The sequence below is a fragment of the Sus scrofa genome, chromosome 9, assembly GCF_054392235.1.
Source record: "Sus scrofa isolate SSC_HxYL_T2T_F1_AM1 chromosome 9, Sscrofa_HxYL_maternal_Yorkshire_Landrace_v2.0, whole genome shotgun sequence".
Lineage (NCBI taxonomy): Eukaryota > Metazoa > Chordata > Mammalia > Artiodactyla > Suidae > Sus > Sus scrofa.
The window spans coordinates 20,719,649-20,741,602 of record NC_139391.1 but is presented as its reverse complement, the minus strand read 5'-3'; the positions used below and the strand labels follow the sequence as shown (position 1 = coordinate 20,741,602).

The 21,954-nt window shown below is 47.3% G+C and overlaps 1 protein-coding gene and 1 long non-coding RNA gene across 8 annotated transcripts in view; one reads left to right on the top strand and one right to left on the bottom strand.

The window, feature by feature from the left end:
- FZD4 (frizzled class receptor 4) overlaps nucleotides 1–21,954 on the top strand; it is a 92,329-nt gene that overhangs the window by 9,231 nt on the left and 61,144 nt on the right. For 3 of the 6 annotated variants that reach the window (XR_014814849.1, XR_014814847.1, XM_084975591.1), the window contains one exon: nucleotides 3,392–5,566. The exons of the other annotated variants lie outside the window; for them this stretch is intronic. Coding sequence is in view for 1 of the 3 variants with exons in the window: in XM_084975591.1 (XP_084831717.1) it covers nucleotides 3,392–3,436 (45 nt within the window). In the remaining 2 variants the exon portion in view is untranslated. Of the gene's footprint in view, nucleotides 1–3,391; nucleotides 5,567–21,954 lie in introns of those variants that run through there. 6 annotated transcript variants of the gene reach the window in all.
- Nucleotides 8,406–11,635, bottom strand: LOC146399774 (uncharacterized). 2 transcript variants are annotated; one of them, XR_014814859.1, is made up of 5 exons: nucleotides 11,553–11,635; nucleotides 11,343–11,404; nucleotides 11,021–11,216; nucleotides 9,076–10,890; nucleotides 8,406–8,780 (listed from the first exon to the last, which is right to left on the bottom strand). It is a non-coding gene; the product is annotated as an uncharacterized LOC146399774 (long non-coding RNA). The 2 variants fall into 2 exon arrangements; XR_014814860.1 differs by lacking the exons at nucleotides 11,021–11,216; nucleotides 11,343–11,404; nucleotides 11,553–11,635 and having other exon boundaries at nucleotides 9,070–10,437.

The following is a 21,954-nucleotide window of genomic DNA, read 5'->3' as shown; positions in this document are numbered from 1 at the left end:
GGTCAGTAAACCCCCGAGGTCCAAGGTCAACAGAATTTATCACTACTGTGGTCATCAGAAACGCTCGAGTGGTCACGTGACACTTTGGCTGTAACCACAGTGCTCAAGCTGTCATCCCGTGACACCCCTTTTGGGCATTTCCAAGATGTGTGGTCATTTTTACACACCTTCCAAGTCCCTTTGACTTCATCTGGCAGCCTGAGGAAAGGTCTGCTATATCTGGGAGAGCTTCAGGCCTCTTGAAAAGGGGACAGAGAGCTTTTTTTTAACTTCAGATTTTCATTAAAAAAAAATTTTTTTTTTCTATTTACACAATAGTTTATTGTGTCACAATAGTTTCATAGACATGGGAATATGTCACATCAGTCAGCCAGGAAAATGACTTCTCCATCTAGTTTTATAAGTTGGGTGGCCTGTGTCCCCATAGCCAGAAAAGGCATCAGACAAGGTAGGCTCAAGGTCATTATCAGGACATTATCATGAGAGCAAGCAACATTACGGACCACACAGACACAGAGGGGAGGGGAGTGACTGCTCTGAGATGCCTGCCGACGACCCAGAGGGTATGGCTGTCCTCTTGGTCTGCCTCTAAATTGCTTTCCAGCCGTTGGTTTCACCTGAAAACCACCCTGTTGTGATATGCGTGAAAAGCCCAGGGAACAAGAACCTGCAATTCTCTTCTCCTTCCCTGCAGATTGCTATTGTACTTTTATCCAAACCCTACCTGAAGGGAGGCATGCAATTTAAATCGCCTGTATGAGAGGCTGTGTTTCTCATTTCATTACCTACTCATTAAGTAGTTATGAAGTTAAGGAAAAGTCAACACAATCTGGAATGAATTCCTCGTAATCCCTGCGCTTGTAGAAACACTTTCTGTAGAGAAAATATTTTTATTTACACGATTTCATTGTATGCTTGTGGCACCGCTGAGAGAAGCAAGGCAGGCCCTGCTTTAGCCCTGAGAACGGAAAGAGGGTGAGGGACTTGCCCAGGCTCATTGCGTGGTTCTCTTGTGCTTAGCTCAGGGTTTCTTTTTTGTTTTATACTCATTTGTGGGTTGTGTCTGCCTGAAGACCTGTCGAAGTCCTATCCTCCTGTACCTGTGCGTGCGAATTTCTTTGGACTTAGGGTCTTTGCAGACGTAATCAAGTTAGGATGAGCTTCTATGAGATGTATTAGGTGGGCCTAGTCCAGTGACTGGTGTTTTTATAACGAGGGGGGAGTCTGAACACAGACATGGGAGGATGGCACATGAAGGCAGAGGCAGAGATTGGCCTGGTGCAGCTAAGGGGCAGGCAGGGACTGCTGGCAGCCACCGGAAGCCAGGAGAGAGGCATGGAAGAGTCTTCCCCAGAGCCTCCAGGGAGACCCAACCTTCACCTTGGCTTTGGGTGTCTAGCTTCCAGAAATGTGTGAGAATGAATGTCTGTGTCTCAAGCCTTCTCGTTCGTTTTGGTAGCCCTAGAAACTAACACGTGTCTCTTCCTCGATTCCTTCCTTCCTCCCTCCCTCCCTTCCTTGCTTTCTTGCTCTTTAGGGCTGCACCTGTGGCATATGGAAGGTTCCAGGCTAGGGGTCAAATCAGAGCTGCAGCTCCCGGCCTACACCACAGCCACAACCATACCAGATCGTTAAGCCACTGTGTGAGGCCAGGGATCGAACTCTCATCCTCATGGATGCTAGTCTGGTTCATAACCTGCTGAGCCACGATGGAAACGCCCTCTGATTTCTTTCCTGCAAATAGCTCCCGGGAGAGGGGTAAACGTTTTGGCAAGCAGCTCAATAACTAGACCTGGCCATGAGCTTCTGTCATTTAAGGGTTATGTAGCATAATCACGCTGCTAAGTGGCTTTATCTGTAAGCTGGACACCTTTAGAATAAAGCCCAGGATCCCTGACGCTCAACTGATCTGAACTGGTCTTAGCTGGCCTCCCGCCCACCCCCGATGGGAGTTCTGTATGCAGGGCCGGGACCTTGACTGGAATGTGGCCCAAGGGTTTTTAGCATTTCTGTCCTGAGAACTGATTTTCTCTCGTTCCCATTTTAGCTTTCACATGCAATCATAATTTTAAAGTTGAGCAGACTCTTGACTGAAGAGGTCAGCCTTGGCCTCCTGTCTTCAGAGTTTCTGTGAACAGAAATAAACCACGCTCAGAGAAGGGCGTTGTCCTCTGCTCAGTTTTCCTTCACCCTGCAGCTGGGGTGGAGGGCTGGAAGCATCTCATTAAATGTTTTGAAAATGTTGGGCTTGCAGAGGTTTAGTCCCAAAAGTTTTCAAAATGAACCTTCCCCCACCGCCGAAATCCATAGACTTGCCTTCCCCTGCCTGTGTCTCGTCCTTAGGCTAAGAGAACCCACAGATTCATCTGCTCTCCTGGCAAAGGATTCTGACTTCTCCAGCTCCCAGGGAGAGAGAATTAAAAAGCCTAATTTATGACGATGCACAGCCACTGCCTGATTTTCATCAGCCTCCCACAGGGCTCCCTGTAAGCACCCGATCCGGTTTTCACCCAAGAACGTGCTTAATCTCAAGGATCACCCACATTATCAATGCCTTTCTCTCTAAGAGATTACGTGATTGGCTATCTAAATTTTCCAAGATGCCAGAGGATTGCATCATTTTGCTTGCTCTGAGGTAAAGGTAGGGTATAAAGCTGAGATCGGATTGATAAGGCACAGAGAAAAATCTGTCCTAATTCCATCCTTTTCCTTTCACACCCTTTGCCGTTTCATACATGTTCCCCTTTGCCTGCGATGCCCCTTCCCTCTTTCTTCAACGAGGCTGTGTCTGTTCTTCCTTCAACATTGAAATCCTGGGTCACCTTTCCTGGGAAATCATCTCCGACCCGCCTACTTGCCACTTCCTGCCTCCCTTCCCTTCTTTTTGTAGGTAGGTTCAAGCCTCGGTGCCTTCACCTCTGGGCACCTTCGTCGTACCGTCTGTAATGGTCTATTTGTATGTCTGTCGCCCCACTGGACTGAGCAACCTGAAGATGACTCTGAGCACCCAAAGGTGCCCAACTGTGTGTCCTCAGGGCCTGGCACGAGTTTCAGAAATATCTATGGAAAGTATAAGGGAGAGAAGAAGGAAGGGAGGAAGAATGGAAGGAAGGTCTCACCTTGATAGGTGGGGCAGCTGAGGGGCTGTGGGGACAAGTGTGGCCAGCCCAGGAAAAGACACCAAATGTAAACGACAAGAGCCATCACACAGGCTGTTCTTGCCCAAAAGATGTTTGGGTGGTAGCTGCAGAAAATCCTCTAGTCTCCAAAATGGGTTTGAGGGTGATCACCTACCTTACCTACTGGGTTGCTAAGCTGTCTCTCTTCTCTCTTCTCTTCCCTTTTTTCTCTTCTCCCCTCCCCCCAACAAATATTCGCTGAGCGCCTACAGTATGTAGAACACTGGAGTGGGCTGTGGAAGGGAGAGAGGGAGTGATTGCAGAAAACCGCAAAGACAAGGTCCAGCTTCGAGTCCAAAAGTGCAGATGACGAAACGGAGAAGGAATTCATCTGTTATTAACAAGCTTAAAACTCCAAACCTGGAAAAACAAATCCTCTATTGCTTAGTAAATATTTGTGGAAGAGCTGAATGAGGGTCCACCCTGTGCCAGTCTGGGAGGGTCTCCCCAAGATACCTCAGGCACAACCTTTCGCTCCAGAAGTTCATGGCAACTAAGCACCTGCCCCTAAACCCGCTAAAGGACTCGGACCCGCGAAGGGATCAGCGCTACGGTTCCTATCATGTTTGCTATGTACTTTCTTCGTAATCTGAGTCCTAGGGCCTTGTTGGTTTAGTGTGGGTAGAACAGCTTCTGAGCGCTGAGTGCCGTGGGAAAAAGAAAACACTTTCCAAACCAGCGTCATCCCACTTGGTCCCGAAAGGACACGTCTGCCTCAACAGGTGACCGTGTGGGGAGGAAGAAGAGAAAGGAAAGGGCAGGTCCCTCCCAAGGACCAGACCTTTTCTCAAACTTGGTCTGCTCGCCAACACCATCCTCTGTGCAGAATGTCAAAAATAGCAAAATTTCCGAGGTGCCCTCGGCGGCGTGTAGTCAAAGGATGGGCCGCCTCCATCTGCACGTGTTTTCGGGCGCACGTGTTGATTTATGATCCTCGCCCCGCGTAGGTGGCGTGCGTAGGTGCGTCTGTCCTCCGGACCCGCTCTCTTGCGTCCCTCGTGCTGTGATGCTATGAACCCAAAGAGACTGCTCCGTGGAAGTGAGGCGCACACCCCAACCCTCCCGCCCAGAGCGAGAGGCAGACATGTGTGAATAAACTTGGCCGCCAGACGCCTGTGGGGAGGTGCGGGCGGCGAGTCGGGCCCGTGTAACTGGAGCCTGAGACTCTCGCAGTGGGAGGGAAGGTGGGCTGAGGCCAAGTTCCGAAAGGCCTGGGAGGTCGGCTCCTGCGCGAGGCGCAGGGGAGGTGGCCCAAGTGTGAGGGCGAGGGAGGCGCACGTCCACGCTGGTGTTTCGCAGACCTGGCCCCGGCTGCTGCGGGGGCTGTGGGCTGGAGACAGGCGAGCAGGAGGCAGGCAGACCGGTGTGGGCGACAAAGCACCAGGGCCTGGGCGAAGGGGGGAGCAGAGAGATGGAAAGGAGGGGGCGATTTTCAGAGAAACCACAACACACGGCGTCCTCTGCGCACAGTTCAGTGAGCCGAAGCTGTGCTTTCTAAAGCGCCTGCCTTTCAGAGCCCTGGAGCTTTCTGTTTGCTCTGCACACCTGATCTAGTCCACTCCCCCGGTTGGGTTGCCAGTTCTAGATAAATGACGACCCTGTCACTCCAGGGCTGCCGCAGATCGCACCCGGGAGAGCTGGGGTTTCCCCAGTGAGACTGTCCCCTCCCCCCACCCCCAGGCCGGCCTGACACCAGCGGTTGGTGGCTGGAAGGGACGAGGGCCTTGGGAGGAGAGCCCAGTGTTTAGCTGTTTATGGAGTGTTAAGGGGCCCCTCCCTCCACGTCTTTCGGGCTCAGGGTTTCCTATCAAGACACTTCTCAGAAGAGCCTATGGGCTAGTTCCATAGGAAGAGCTTCATTTCCTACAAACTTAATCCCGTTCGCATCTCCCATCTAGATGTTACTTCTCTACACAGCTTTCTTTGCAGGCTACTGTTATCAAAGTCTGGACTGCCCAACCAGATCCATTGGCAAAAGGTATCGTGAGCACACGCATTTTCCCTAGTCCTCTTCCTTTTAAATCAGAGATTCTGTATAACATTTTCCATAAGTGAAAGAGAGAGAACCACTTCCTAGCTTTTTTTTTTTTTTTTGAAACAACAGACCTTCCTTTTGGATTTACATCAACATTTAGCTAACTTCCTGAACACTTCACCCATTTCCTGAACTTATTCTGAGGAAGGAAAAACATCCTCCTTCAGAAATAAATGCAAATAATCGCAGAGATTATTTTTATTAAATAAATAGTGTAAATGCAATGGAATTTCCTGTGCAATGTACGTTTACTGTGGCTATTTCAACAAAAATCTATTTGTTGTGATCCTGTAGGGATCATCGTATTTGCAGGTAATCTGAGGAATTAAAATCATCATGTATCTACTCTAGAGATAAGTCCTGAACATTTGCATTTTTTGCTGTTGTTAAAAAAATATTTTTTTTTAACTGAAAAAAACGCTAGGGGAAATGGTTTTCTTTGGTCAGCAAGTTTGAAGTTTTCTTTAAAATGGGATTCTTATGACACCTAGTGGTGAATATGGGAAGGACACCTTCAGAGTCGAAGCTGGACTTCCTAGAAGAGTCTCAACGGTCAGGATTTTTTGTTTATGCATCTGCTTGGGAGAAAACACACCATTCCAAGCACACACACACACACACACACACACACACACACACACACACACACACACATATAATGCTTTTTTTTCCCATTATAGCTGGTTTACAGTGTTCTTTCAATTTTCTACTGTAGAGCATGGTGACCCGGTTACACAAACATATATACATTCTTTTTCTCACATTATCATGCTCCATCAAGCACTTCTTAATGCCCTTATTGCCTTAGAATCCTGAGAAGAGGTGACGTGGCAATGGCAACCCTTAAGCACTTCTGGAGATGTTCTCCTCCTTGATTAATATCTCCTCAGAGCCAGCCACCACCTAAGACTAAACTGGTTCAATTTGAGAATAAATGAAAAATGTGAGACTTTGCAAAAAAAACACATCAATATATCAAGCTGTGCTCAGGTTAACTTCAGTTTGTTTGGTTTTTTTTAAGTCCTGTGTTTTGATTTTTTCTTCTTTCTTTCTGTCTCTTTTTGGCCTTGCCCAGGGCATGCGGAAGTTCCCAGGCCAAGGATCGAACCCATGCCAGAGTAGTGACAATACCATATCCTTAACCCACTAGGCCACCTGGGAAATCCTCGATTTTTAAAAAAGGAAAACAATTTCTCCATATATGTGAGAAGGCCTCCTCCTGTGTGGCCATCTTTTAGTGGAAAAGAATGGTACTTTTCTGGTGAGTAAATCCCACTGATACTTCAGAGACGTGTTTTGGGCTGATTGCCTCATCTTTTATGAACACTTTACAGGACTCTTCTTGTGTTCTCAGTGTTGGGCAGAGGCTGATTTTTAAAGAGAGTGTGATAGGGATCTGAGAAAGCCTCTCACCCCCCAACTTTACTTCCACCCTCATCCCACAGAAGGCCGTCTGGGAGAGATGGATAACTGGCCTCTTGGCACCATCCCCAGGAAGAGACTTATTCATCCATCACCCAGGCTGACATTCTTCCTTAGGTCCGAGCCCTTCGTGTGGTATCCAAGGCCTCTAGCATCTGGCCCTTCTCCTCTCTTCCAGGCTTACCTCCTGCCTCTTCCTCAGACACGTCTGTTCTGACCAATTCCAACTCCCCGTGTACCTCAGGCTGTTTTGCGCTTCTCCGCCTTGGGCACATGCTGGTCCCCTCAGCCGGCAGACTCTGTCCCTCCACAGCTCTGGGTTTTCTCTCCTAGGAGCCTTGACTGATCCAACCCAGCAGACATCGTGCCCCTACCCCCCCCATGTCACCTCTCAGACACCCATAAGTTCACGTGTTATTCTACGTTCTGCTAGTTGTATGTGTGTCTCCCCTGGACACCTGTGATCATCTCAAGAACAAGAACTGCTCTGGTGCCCAACTCCCTGGTTTGTCAGGTGCCCCACACAACTGTTCACTGTCGTCCTGATGTCAGCCATCTGGGGGGGCGACACTGTCCCACCGGGCTGCAGTGTTTTGATAGGAGCAAATTGGGGTGGGGGGCAGCTTGTTCAAGGGTAGAGTTGACGATCAGAGGAGTAGGTCTTTGAAAATGTACAGAGCCATTTATTATCCCAAATGACCTCAGCCTTCCTTCCCCGAGGAATATAATGGTTTCACAAAAATGATCTCTAAGTTTCTGTCTGGGTCCAACATTGTAGGATTCTATAATTGGGGGAGCTATGGCCCAAAATAGGGCTTTAAAAAACTGGGGTTAATGCAGGAAGTATTTTACATATTTTACATGTCTTTTTTTTTTTTGCGGCAGGGGTGGTGGTGGTGCGGAGGGAATGGTCCAAACTTTTGTAAATGGATCTATGAGCTCAAAGGATTAAGCATCGCTGGAATTGCTGGCCAAAAGAGTGTTCATAATCTCTATTGGCTCCATACGAGTTGACACACCTTCTTGAGTGCTTTAGGAGAGAGGCTAATATGGCAGCAGCCTTGTTGCTTTTTCTCCACTGTCCTTTGTTAGGGCACCTACATATAGGTCTGGTCTGCAATGTAAAGAGAAGCTAAGGGGCTGTGATCCATTTATGTTTTGGGGTTGTCACTGCTATGGCATAGGTTTGATCTGAATGCTGATCCCAGGAACTTCCAGATGCTGTGGCCACAGCCTTTAAAAAAAAAAAAAAAAAAAAAAAAAGGCCATGCACACGACAGACTTTTAGAGGTGGACGAATCCTAATGATGAGCTCCTAGGTTGAGTTGTTTTGACCTTAGTTCCTTCCATAGCATTTTTTGCACATATTGCCATTAGCACACTTAAAAATATTATCATTTTTCTTTACTATACATTTTGGACCCCATTAAACTTCGAGGCACCCTGAAGCCAGGGACTGTGTCTGTCCTTTAAAAAAACTTTTTGCTTTTCACAAGGCATGTCATAAAATAGATGTTTATTAAGTATTTGTTGAAAGGATAAACTAGCCCATTATATTATCTTATAATTGAGACTCTGAGGCCCAGAGGAGTTAAGTAAGTTGCCCAGGCTCACAGAGCTTGCCCTGGGCAAAGCCAGGACTGGATTCTCTTCTGTTCATTTTGAAGGGATTGCCTGGGGGGTCCCATATGGAGCTCTTGGAGCTATTAGCCACCTCTTTATTGCTTGCTGAGTTGCAGTGATCAGATGACCCGGGAAATGTTTGAGCCTTTTGTATAAGCGTATTTTTATTTATTTGGAGTCACAAACCAGGGGGGCAGAACAGCCACCAGAGCTGGAATATCGCCGTGACTATCCCAGAGAACTTCTGGAGAAAGCAATCCATCAGATCCCCTTTGCTGAGCTTGCAATCTCGGGACAGCTCAGGCGCCCCTTTCTTCTTCCCCACATCCTCCCATTCATGAGAAGCTCTTCTGTGATGCTGATGTCCTGGGTGTGATGGATTACCCACCACTATCTTGAGGACCTGAGAGTGACCTTCTGGATGCATTTGTAAGGAACCAGCTTGCAAAAAAAAACAAAAACTTGAAGGCATCCTCCGGTTGGCCCGAGATAAGGGGACCTCCGTGTCCTCTTTCACTAGCCTGGCAAAACAATCGAAACAATAAAAAATCCATAAGAAAATATTCTCCTTCCAGGAACTTAAAGATACTCATTTCAACCACCCCGTCAACATGATACCATCCCTGTGGAAGAAAAACAAACGTGTTTGTGAGAGGAGGAGAGGAAGGGAGGCAAGAGGAGAAGGAGGTGAACAGAGAAGGGAGGAGGCGGGAGGGCAGGGGAGGAGAAGCGGGACACAGGGGAACCGAGGAAGAAAGAAGCAAAGGCAGAGAGAGACTGGACAGATTAGGAAAGAGCTGTAGGACTCACATTCACCTGAATAATCCCGGGAGGCTCAATCAAGCCATCAGGATGCTTCAATCCAGGTCACCTTGTTCAGCTCACCTGGTGCCATGATAATTCTTGGACTGGGAGCAGGGCTGTGGGGTACAGTGAAAAGATCTGGGTTTGAGTTTCGGCTCCGATGATACTCTCTTGTGTGCACGTGGACGCGTCCTTTCAAGCCCCAGCCCTCAGTTTTCTCATCCAGGAGTGGGGAAAAGAGATGAAATGAGACATACGAAAGTAATTTGAAAACATAGAGTGTGACACCAGCAAACACGCTCTCGAATTTCCCCTCAAGTTGGATCCATTCCACTTAAATCAAAACAGGCTTCGACGCCTCCCCCCCTTGGCTCTTCATGGGCTCCTGGAAGTTTTTCCTACCCTGAGTTTCTTACATAAATAAATCCATGATCCAGTGAGCTCGGCGCCTCATTATGCTCATTCCAAATCATGGCTACACTCTGAGATCCTGATCTCAAAAAAGACAGAGGGCTTTCCCATCAGCTTTCAACACGTTTATTACAGCGGGCTGGGCAGATGGATGAGGAATGAGGTCTGAGGCTAGTTCTGCCGCGCATGTGCTGTGTGACCACGGGCAAACTTCTCAGTCTCATCTGACCTCACTCTTGCCTGTTCTGATGCAGAAACACCGGTGTGGTTAGCAGGAGGGCAGGTGCTTAGCTCGCTCAGCTCCTGGGGTCCATAGAGCCTCCGCCTATGTGAGCCATCGCTGGCTCCTCAGTGCTGGCACAGAGTAGATGGGAACTGCATGGGCTTTTTCCTTCTGCCTTTCTATTTTTCACTCCTCTTACACCAGCCCCACTCCCCCGCGTTCAGGTACCTTTCCCAGGGTCCCAAACTAAAAGCTTTGGGTCTGCATATCTGAGATACACTGCTTGACAGCATCTTTGTCAAGCAAGATATGAAATGATACCCCTGTGTTTATGATTGTGTTACTCTCTTGAGGGTCAGCAAGGAAAACAGACTCTAGGTCACTTCTAGGGAAGGGAAGGTATTGGGGGGAGGATATGGGAGGGTGGAGAGAATTAGGCTTAGAAAGAGTGGCAGTTAGGGGTTATTCTCGTGCTCTGGAGAAAGCACTGGGGGTAAGGGTAAAAGGGTCTAAGTGTGAGTTGCAGCTTGGTTGATAATTGGTTGTGTGAACATGGACACATCATTTCACACCCTAGGCATCAGTTTTCCCATCCAGAAGGGGAGAGTCAGAGGGCGAGGTCGAGGGGGTCACAGACGTGGGTCCTGGCAGGAGTAGTTTGGTCAGCATGGCACTAATGCTCCTTTTGCACAAGGAACTTCTAGTTCTCTCCATGGATAAGCACCAGCCACAGCCATGCTCCTGGGTTGCTTCCCTGAGACTCCCAGTTCAAAGGGAAGAGCAGCAGGTGAGCTAAGCCTAAGTCAGTGGCTCATCCTCAGATTTGTCCAGGGCCAGGGTGTGTGTGTGTGTGTGTGTGTGTGTGTGTGTGTGTGTGTGTGTGTGTGTGATTGTAGGTATGTGAGATCCTGCCTACTTTGGATGTGGAAGAGGGATTCCTACCCCACACCAAGAGGAACCACAACCAAGATCAATCCTTAGATGTAGACAGAGGTTGGATGACAGACCCTTGGTAATAAAAATATGACCAACATCCACCACTGCTCAGAAAGGGATCTTCAGTCCTTCCAGAGGTCGTGGAATCTAAGGCCCTGCCTCATGCAAGGATGTCTCTTCTTCGTGGACAAAGGGCCCAAGTGCAGCCCTGGGGTGTTTAGCCTCCACCGGCGTGAATAGAGAGGGCCCAGCTGTGTCTGCTCATGCAGAGTGGTTTTGAAAAAAAAAAAAAATTAAATGAAAACAAAGAATTAGGGATTTATTAACAGTGGGGGAAAAAAAAGGCACACATAAAAAAAAGTTGAATTCAGTTAAATGGTGAGTGACCTGCTATTCAGATGGCATTTGACTGATTTCCGCACAGCTGTTTCTCCAGACCTGTCTGCGCTCTAAGGCAGATGCTTCAAGCAGCCCACGTGTGTTTCTCACACACTCTCAGCTCTCATCAAGCCCTTTCAAATGCCAGGTGGCTGTGTCTCTCATTGTTATGGCGTCTGCTTCCTTCTTTCTCTATCCTTCAAACCTTAATTATTCCAAAAAAAAAAAAAATCAAGACTCAATCCCAACACTGAATGCATTTGTTTGTTTGTTTGGGAAAACACAGTTATCAGTAGAAAATGACCCTTGGCAAAAGCAGCTCTTCCCTCACCTTTATTTTTGCCCCCAAATCAAGCATTCTGATGAATCTCAGTCGTCACTGGGATCCATTTCCTGTCAAAAGGTGACAAGCCAAGGAGAAAGTCATGATTAATCATCCCCAAATCCTCGAATAAAAATAAGCAGGATTACCTCGGTCAATCCAGATGGTCCACCTTCACCTCCAGAATTTGGCATGGATTAAATTAGACTAAATCCTCACTTTTGCACAGGGCTTCATAGTTTATACAGCGCTTCATGGTGTGCATGGAGCTTTGTGGTTCACCCTCAGCTACACATCATTGTATTTGAGTCCCGTGATAGGCTACTGGGCAAGGATGACCTTTCTCCTGAGTACTTGTAAATACCTCCTCCCTCTCTCAACGTCCACTCCTTTTTCCTTTTTTTAAACTGACGTATACCTAACATTTGATAAAAGTTGTTCACTTGGAAGCATTTTGACAGTTTTACACACTGTGTAACTGCCAGGTACAAAAAGATGTAAAACATTTCCAGTGCTCCAGAACATTCTCTCATTTTTCTTTCCAATTTCCCTCTCTCTCCACCCCCAGCAACTACTTTCTAATTTCTCTCACTGCAGATAATTTCTCTCTGTACATGGATTTCCTTTCAGGTCGGTGGAATCATATGGTTTGTGTATTTCTGTGTTTGCGTTTTGTCATGGCTTTAAGAACCATCCATGTTGCGTGTCATGGTTCTTTCCTTTGTCTTGCCAAGTAGTATTCCTCTGTGTAAACGCAGCACAATTTGCTTGAGAGTTCATCTTGTGATAGAAATTTGTGGCGTTTGAGGGACATACTTTTTGCTTTTCTGAATATGGCTGCCAGAAAAATCCTCGTACAAATACTTTGGTGAACATATGTTTTCATTTAACTCGGATAAATACCTAAGAATGGAATTGCCGGGTCAGAGGGTAGATGTATGTTTAACTTTATAAAAAAAGCACCAAATAGTTCTCCAAGGCGGTTTGTCAGATATATGAGTTGTCAACATCCACTCGGCTTCCTCCGGTCATTTCTCCTCATAGACTCCAGAGCAATCTCTTCAAAACATAACCTTGATCCCATCACTTGCCTGCTGAAACCCTTTCGATGGCTTCCCACTGCCTTTCAGATCAAGTCCAAGTTTTCACCCCCAGCCTGCAGAACACGGCCCCTCACTGTGCACCAGCTCCTGCTCCCCAGTCTCCTCACTCCCTTGACTCTGCATTCCAGTCGCTGAAGACGTTTCTCCTCCTTGCCTGTGGCTCTTTCCCTCCCCAGGCGTTTTGTACACGGCGGCGTCTCTTTTCCAGGATGGCCCTTGATCGTCCACTGGCCCCTCTGCCTATTTATCCTTCAAGTTTCATTTGATGACTTACTTCCTCTGCAGACTGGGTCAGGTCCCCTGTTCCCTGCTCCTGGACGGCCCTGACCGTCTCCTCCTCAGGATTCAGGGCACTGCTGTTGTTTTTAAAGGATGGGTATCCTTTTCAGTTTTTCACTAGGTTATCTATTCATGTGGGTCACAAAACTCTCAAAAGATACTCAGTGAAACGTTTTATCTCCATCCCTATTTCCAGAAATTAAAAAAAAAAAAAAGCCTAGGAGTTTCTGTCATGGCGCAGTGGTTAATGAATCTGACTAGGAACCATGAGGTTGCAGGTTCGATCCCTGGCCTTGCTCAGTGGGTTAAGGATCCGGCGTTGCCGTGAGTTGTGGTGTAGGTTGCAGAAGTGGCTTGGATCCTGCGTTGCTGTGGCTGTGGCGTAGGCCAGTGGCTACAGCTCTGATTAAACCCCTAGCCTGGGAACCTCTATATGCCATGGGAGCGGCCCTAGAAAAGACAAAAAGACCAAAAAAAAAAAAAAAAAGCCTATACAAGATTTTACCCACATCTACATACACACTATACTAATTACTAGTATTACTCTTCCTAATGTTATTATATCATTTTCTTATGTTGGTATATAACTGATATTATTTGCTATGCTGATATTATTTGCTATGCTGTCATTAGCATGACATCAATATACTCCACACCCCCTCCTGCACCTTGCTGTTTCCACTTACCAGCATTATCTTGGCAATTTTCCACTCTAGAACTTAGAAAGCGTCCTCATTCTTTTGTCACTTATGCCCAATGTTTCACTCTGTGGCAGAGCCAGGCCTATACTGGTGGCTGCTTCAGTTATTTTTAATCCTTTGCTATTACAAACAATGCTGCAGTGATAACAATTGTAGACTATGTTACTTTTTTATGAGTGTGAGAACACCCAAAGGATAATTTCTTAGGAACAAATTGCTGGGACAAAGAGCATAGGACTTTGTATTTGAACAAATTTTGGCAAATTGTCTTCCAGGGGCTTGTATCCTTTTATACTCCCACACAGTGTATCAGAAAACCCGGCTCCCCTTGGCTTCCCCTGTACGTGTTGCAGAACATTTGGCTGTTTGGCAATCAGCGGATAGAAAGATATTATCTTGGCCTAGTTAGTCTTAGTTTGCATTTCTTACTTAAGGAACTAAGCATCTGGTAGGATTTGTTGTCTTTTTACTTGCATAGCACTGTGCGTGGCCTGTGGTAGGTGTCCCATATCAAACATATGCTGTCCTATTAGTACATATATTAGTACATGTGGGATGTATGTCAAACATGTATGTCTTATTTGTTAATATATAATAAGCGTGTGTATTATATACTAATATATGTAATTGTTAAATAGATGAAAAAACGGAATGGTGATCAAAGAGCTGAAAGGGAAGGGATTCAGGACTCACAGCCTGTAAGTTGGAGACCTTCTGGCTCTGAGGACGGTATGCCTTCTATCCGCCTGTGCAGCCAGCCCCACATTTCTAGGGTGGTCCAGAAGGAGAAAGGAAAAGGAGAGGCCTTTAAAGGGCAGGTCAAATCTTAGCACTGCTTTACTCTCAGTGTTACCATAGAAATAATTTACATGATGCCAGGTAGTCTGTTTAACACCCACTGGAGAGTACCCAGCTCAGGGCCAGGTTTTGGGTGCTCATCACTCAGTGTTTGGTTAAGAGTGTGGCCATGAGGGTCAATGAATGGGTGAGTCTCAGCTCTGATGTTATCTGTGAGACCGTCTTCTCCTAAGATGCAACCTCCTGCTGGTGAAAAGGAGATGGCCACAGAAACCCCGAGGTGCCTGCTCAGCCCTGGTTCTCGTCCTCCAATAGCCCTCCTCCCTGTTGGTAGCTCGTGAGTCCAGGGCTCTGGCCGAGCTGACTGGCTCCAGGCTGCATTGGCCCAAGTGGGGTCCATTTACTCCATGTCGAATATGTGCCCATTTTCTGGCCGCCTAGATTAGTAAATAAAATGGATATGCTGTAATTTATAAGTAACACTGTTATTTATAAGTGACTCAGAAGAATTTGGACATAGAACCCGGAGGCTCTGTTAACTCTTGCTCTGGGAGGGGGGATGGGGCCATGACTGGGAGCCCTATTTGACGGCATGCTGGAATTTGAGGAGGCCCAGGAAGTGGCCTCCCCTTTCTTTGCCCCACTTCAGGGCCAGTTAAGGGATGGTCGAGGTTATGACAGAGGAAGGGCAACACAGTGGCCTTTTCTAGACAGTCATGGCTCCATGTGGCAAAGCTGAACCCCACAGTGAGACAGACTTTGAACAGGCAGAGGTCGGGACTCCTCTGCTGGGGCACAACGGGATCGGTGGCGTCTTGGGATCCCTGGGACGCAGGTTCCATCCCTGGCCCGGCAGAGTGGGTTAAGGATCCAGCGTTGCCGCAGCTTAGGTCACAGCTGTGGCTTGGATCTGATCCCTGGCCTGGGAACTCCATATGCCGGAAAAAAACCCCAAACCGTCAGAGGCCGCCCCATGTAGGTGGAGAAAGGGAGTTTGGGGGCTTTCTGAGGACCTCCAAAGAAGAAAGGGGGGGGAAAGGGCTGACCCATGAATTCCTGGGCCTTTTCCCAAATTCATCAATCAGAGGCTGGAGAGTAATTCTAGTGGAGGCCCCTGTGCTTGGCAATGGCAAGTGGTGGGGGGGGAGTCCCCTAACATGGAGGTGCAGGGCCGAGAGCACCGTCCTTGGAGGGGTAGCCCATTGTCTGGGCTCTGGCTGCCCAGCTTTTGCTTCTCATCTCGCCTGGTCTCACACTTCTTGGTCTTAAGTTCTCTTAGACACATGACATTCTTTATAAGGAAGGGTCCCCCTTTATTTAAATTCTTTTATGTGGGTCCCATTATTGGTCCCCAACATCCTTTAATAGGACTGTATGTCACACACGTGTTGTGAGGTTTAAATAGAGAAATGAATATAGGACAGCTAACAGTGGATTGAATACATAATATATATATTTTTTTCAATGGGGGAGGGGATGGGGCAAAGCTCTGAGCCTCAGTCAGTCACCTGTTTCCAGTTTGAACCTGACACCAGACAAAACCCAAAGTCTTCCAATTTCCACTTGAAGGTCAAATAGCCCTCCGAGGTAGTATATTTGCTATGAACACATCCTGGAAGGCATGTCTGCCACAGGTTGGGGAGACAGTGTCAGGTCGTAGCTAGAGCCAGACATACTTGGGTAGCACTTGAGGCACTCGTACGTACTATGAGTAGGCTGACTCTCTGGGAGGCTTACAAAACTCAGCACCTCTGTGAGTCTGAATTCTCTCAAGCACAAAGGAAAAGCCTAATTTGAGGGTTTGCTGTAAACACTGAATGCGCCCCTGTGCATAGTGAGTGCTCAGTCCATGGCACGTGGTTGTGGTTGTAGTATTCTCGATACTCCCAAGAAGAGTTGGGAGGATGCTTCTTCCCTTCCCTCCCTCCCTTTCTTCCTTCCTTCTTTTCTTTCTTTCAGTGTTTTTGTGTTTGGGGAGGTTGTTTTTGTTTTTGTTTTTAATTTTGTAGTCGATTTACAATGTCGTGTTCGTTTCAGGGGTACAGCAAAGGGATTCAGTTATACGCATGTGTATATACATACATATATCTGCATTCTTTTTCAAATTCCTTTCCCATGCAGGTTATTACAGACGACTGAGTCATTTTCCCTGTGCTATACAGTAGGTCCTTGTTACTTACCTGCCTCCTTTCTGATAAGAGTGACCTGCCTGATTGTGCTTCCCTTTTAACCAGCAGACCAGACTCAATTTACAACTTCATCATGGCAACCCCGTTACCTGTGAGGTGGTCATAGTGGAAAGCCCTTTTCCTAGCTCTCGGTTTTCTATTTCTGAAGCTTATCAACCAATGAGAAGAACTTATCAACCTGACCAGACCAAGCGAGGCATGTGTATGCATGTGTGCGCGCAGCACACACACACACACACACACACACACACACACACACACACACAAGCTTCAAACAGTTATTTTTCAAGGCAGTTCCCACTTGGGTAGTTCCCTGCCAAGAGAACATGTAAATCATTTTTCAGTCCGGCATCCAGGGGCTCTGCAAACCAAGTCCAAGAGAAATGTAATCTTGGTCTACATAACAGGACCTGGGCAGCCAGCCAGCAAAATTGGTTTTGTGCTTGAAGAGAAATGAAGAGACATGCAACACGCTCTCTGTCAAATGATGACCATGGCAATCAGGCATGGCCCCACTGGGCTGAGGTTTAACCCTGGGAAAGGACCCGGGTAGCTCGGTGGGTTGGGACCAGGGAGGACTTTTGAGGGGGTCGGCTCCCCGGGTGACCTAAAGGCTGTGAAACGCCAAAGAGGGGACCACCAAGCACCTCTGCACCCAGGATGTGGGTTCTGAAGGGGTCACAGATCAGAAGCTGCTGAGGGTGGGGTGGGGGTGGGGAGGCGAGGGGGAGAGGGAAGCTGGGCGTTGAGGTGGGGCCCGTTCACAAAAGGAGAGGAGCTTGAACCGTCCCCTAGAGGCCGTGGGAGCCCCTGGACCAGTTTCTAAACAACGCTGTTGTCTTTCCCACTCTTCAGCGCAACACAGATTGAACTGGGAGTGGGGAGCTTTCTCATTACCGTGTAATTATGCTAACGATACTTGGAGGTCGATTGTATTCCTTTTCTTTGCCAGTTGAGTAAACCAAGACTCAGGGAGTAAATTGCCTGGGATTGCCTGGCTAGGTGGAGCCGATACTTGAACCGAGGTCCAAGAGCCTTCGGGCCCAGTCTTTGAATTTTCCAGTTTGGCTTCAAGGCAAGGACCATATCTTTCTTCTGCATCTTTGTTTTTCCTGCCCCTCCCGCCTGGTCCCAGCTCTCCAAAATTTAGTCGACTTTGGGGGGTTGAGAAGTCAAACATGACCTTGCCTCTCTTTTTTTTTTTTTTCTCCCTCCAGCGGGCCTTGGGAATGACTGTGGGAGCTGGCAAAATAAGTGCCTTCAGAGGCCAGAGGCCCTTTTCTCCCCTTCTGACCACATTCCCTTTGCCTGTCGGGCCTCTGAGAGAGGAATTTTGCCCGTGGGAGCTGTCTCAGGTGCCGACGGCTCCCCCTGCCCTTCCCGCGCCTCCCTAACGCATTCCTGCATCTAAATCAGGGCTGGTCAACGTTTCATGCCCTGCTCCCCTCCCGCTGTATCTTCCGAAGCTGGTCAACAATTAACCTCCAATCGCTCTTGATCCTCTCTCGCCAGAAGCCTCCCAACACTCTACTCCCAGGTGTCAATGATCTACCCAACCCCGCCAGGCTCCACACATGTTTTTATAATGATTCTGAGGCTATATGATTCTTCCAAACAAGGAAATACATCTCAGGGGACAACTGAGCCAAAGCACCCCCATCCTCTTGAATCACATTTTCTGTTGAAAATTCTTGGAAAGGACAAGAGAAGAGGGGCAAAGATTCGACCCTAGATCTGCCACTTACCAGCCAGTGGACCTTATCCAATGCTCTGAACTTGTGCAGCTTTTCTCTTTTTCTTTTACAAAAGGAGGAGAATCATTTGGCCCTCTTACAGTTAGTATACATGTTAAACATCATTGTAAAACTGTTTGGCCCATAATAGAAACTTGGTAAGTTTTCATACTTAAGAAACTGTAGTCTAAAGTTTGTAAAAGCATAGATTGCTAGAAATGGAAAGTGCCTCTTCGGGCTTGTACATCTTTTTACAAGAGAGAGGACCCAGAGAGAGAAGGCGGAGCTACTACAGTCACGGATCTTTTAGCTGGTCAGTGGTCTATAGTCTAGTTCAGCCCTGTTTTGTAGAAATACAATATGTAAGCTACACATGCAATTTTATTTTATTTATTTATTTTTTATTTTATTTTATTTTTTTTTATTTTTTTTGATATATATTTTTTTATTTTCCCACTGTACAGCAAGGGGGTCAGGTTATCCTTACATGTATACATTACAATTACATTTTTTCCCCCACCCTTTCTTCTGTTGCAACATGAGTATCTAGACATAGTTCTCAATGCTATTCAGCAGGATCTCCTTGTAAATCTATTCTAAGTTGTGTCTGATAAGCCCAAGCTCCTGATCCCTCCCACTCCCTCCCCCTCCCATCAGGCAGCCACAAGTCTCTTCTCCAAGTCCATGATTTTCTTTTCTGAGGAGATGTTCATTTTACACATGCAATTTTAAAAGGTTTAGTCATCACATTTAAAAAGTGGAAGGAGACAGGTGAGGTTAATAGCATATTTTAAGGAGTTCCCACTGTGGCACAGTGGGTTAAGGATCTGGCATTGTTGCGGCTGTGGCATAGATCCCTGGGTTTGATCCACTTGGGTTTGATCCCTGGCCCAGGAACTTCCACATGTCGTAGGTATGCACCCCCTCCAAAAAAATTTAACCCAGTACATGTAATATATTATTTAATGTAATCAACATAAAAAGGTGGGTTTTGTTTTTGTTTTTTGCTTTTTTTTAGAGCTGCAGGTGAGGCATATGGAAGTTCCCAGACTTCCCAGTGGGTCACATTGGAGCTAGAGCTGCTGGCCTATGCCATAACCTCAGCAATATGGGATCCGAGCTGTGTCTGTGGCCTACACCACAGCAACACTGGATCATTAACCCACTGCGTGGGGCCAGGGATCTAACTCTCATCCTCGTGGACACTAGTTGGGTTCATTTCTGCTGAGCCACAAGGGAAGTCCAAAAAGTTATTAAAAAATATTTTATATTTGTTATATTAAATCTTCATGGTCTGGTGTGTATTTTACATTTACAGTGCAATTAACCCAGATTAGCCACATTTCAAGGGCTTATTAGTCACGTGTGGCTGGCGTCTATCATATTGGACAGCAGGGCTCTTAGTTCAGTATAAGGCAGCAAACATTTTGTGTGCCTGTTCTGTGCATCTATTGATGCAGGGATATGAAGGTAAACAAACACAGCAAGGGACCAGGTAGACAGCCTTGGGAACCACAAACCATAACCCAAGGCTGGGGATCTCTCCCCGTCGAGACTGTTGGGTTATGCATCTATATGTTTGGCTGAGCAAATCAAGAAGAAAATTCTCTAGGGACAATATCTGTATCCCGAGGGCATTTTCCTCTGCTCAGGTCTCAGGGCATAGGGAGGTATTTATACCGAGCTGCTCTTAACGTCCTCGATATTGTGTTCTGAACTCAACAGGTATTGTCTGATTTATTCCTCAGAGTGACTGTGTGGGGACATTATTTTGCCCATTTTAAGAAGAGGAAATAAAGACTAAGAGAGGCTGAGTACTTTGTCCAAGGGTTGTCCAGTTCCTCAGAGGTGGCGCTGGGCCTCAGTCTCAGAAACGATTTAAGGTGCTCAGTCTCACCCACGGATGTCTGAGTGCCCCTTGGCCACTACAACTTGGACCTAGTCAGAAACATTCCTAAAGCTTCCTGTATGAAGGGTGGGAGGTTTATTTGCATAACTTTCCTTCCCTGGTCACCAACCTTCCTGCTGCCCGAAGCCTCTTGCCTCAAAGCAAAGATGATCTGTCTCTTGGCTCCTCAGCTGCTGGGAGTTGCTCGGAGGCCTCAAGTTGAGATGGGTTTCAGCTTCACGTGCCCCTCAAGGAGGATTGACCTTGTTTTTCTACCCTGCATGTGCTGCTCAAAGCTTCCTTTTGCCAGGATGCTGAGGGGCCAGGCCAGGAGTGGCTCTCACTTGCCACAGCCTAGACCACCCTGCTTCCGGCTCCTGCTCACGCAGGAATTGTGTGAGCCGGTAAAACGCACTCAGAAGGTGAGTACCCACCAAGCTGGAACGCGGGCTGCTGCAGCTCCAACATTTCCTGAAAGAGTATCCGCTGCCTTAAGGGCCACAGTTGAAGACATTTGTGAACCTGGAATAACGAAGGAGGATGAAATGTCCTGATCAAGATTGTCAGTGTGATTTCATGGGGAAATTTCCCCAGGAGGAGAGTAGACTGTGTGTGTGTGTGTGCGTGTGCGTGTGCGTGTGCGTGTGTGTGTGTGTGTGTGTGTTGGGGGATCCAAATCCTAGAAAAAGGTAATACTTTGCATCAAGAAACAATTCCAAATTAGATCACATCCTGGAACATAGAGCATAGGACACCCTGTGAGACTCAGCTGGCTAAGCTTGAACTGGACTGGCTAAGGGATTAAAAAAAAAAAAAAAAAAAAAAAAAAAAAAAAAAAAGGAGTTCCCGTCGTGGTGCAGTGGTTAACGACTCCGACTAGGAACCATGAGGTTGCAGGTTCGACCCCTGCCCTTGCTCAGTGGGTTAACGATCTGGCGTTGCCATGAGCTGTGGTGTAGGTTGCAGACATGGCTTGGATCCAGCGTTGCTGTGGCTCTGGTGTAGGCCGGTGGCTACAGCTCCAATTCAACCCCTAGCCTGGGAACCTCCATGTGCCACAGGAGTGGCCCAAGAAATAGCAAAAAAAAAAAAAAAATCAAAACCGCAAGTTTATCCTGTCATTTGAAAGAATTTGTTTACTTATATTTCATTGCACCCACAAAAACTTTTTGAGTACCCACAAGGCACCGTACTAATCACTAAATATGCCAGTTTGAAGAAAGTAAAGATGCAACTGCCTTCATGGTGGGGGAGGGGCTCTCCATCTGGTGGGAGACAGACTGTGGACTTGGAGCCAGGAGCGTGGATCTCACAGAAGCCGGACACTGAGAGGGCCTCAGGCAGGAAACGGTGCCTCACTGTGGCACATGCAGCTGGGAGGGCAGCAAGATGATGACAACAAACAGGGATAAAAAGGGTCATTTGGTGGTGGCATCCTGGTGACATTCGTGAGTCGTGGAGGGGTGGTGCTGAGTCAGGGTCGGGTGAATGTGGACTAGGCAATGGCGGTGTGAGGCCAGAGCATGAAGTTCAGTCTTTTGGAAAATTTGGCCAAAATAGGGAAACCGAAAAAGAGGGTGCTATGTGGAAGGGGAAGTGGTTGGGTCCAGAAAGTTTGGCTTTCGATTTTCAGATAGAGCCTGGCCGTATTTGCCCTCTCCCTTCTTCCTGACTCCCTCTTCTGGCAAATTTCTACCTATCTGTAAGATCCAGATTTTTGTCCTGTCCTCTGTCGGACATTTTTTCTGGGGCCAGTTAGGGCTCTGTCCTAGGTCCCCAGGCCATTCTGTGCACACTTTGCCCTGAGGCTTATCGTGCTGTGTGGTAATGGAAGGGAGTCCTGTGGGTCGTGGCCTTGGCCAAAAGCAGGGGCTGTGCCTTCTCAAGTTTGTATCACTAGGGCTGGAAGGTGCTCAGAACTTGGCACGAG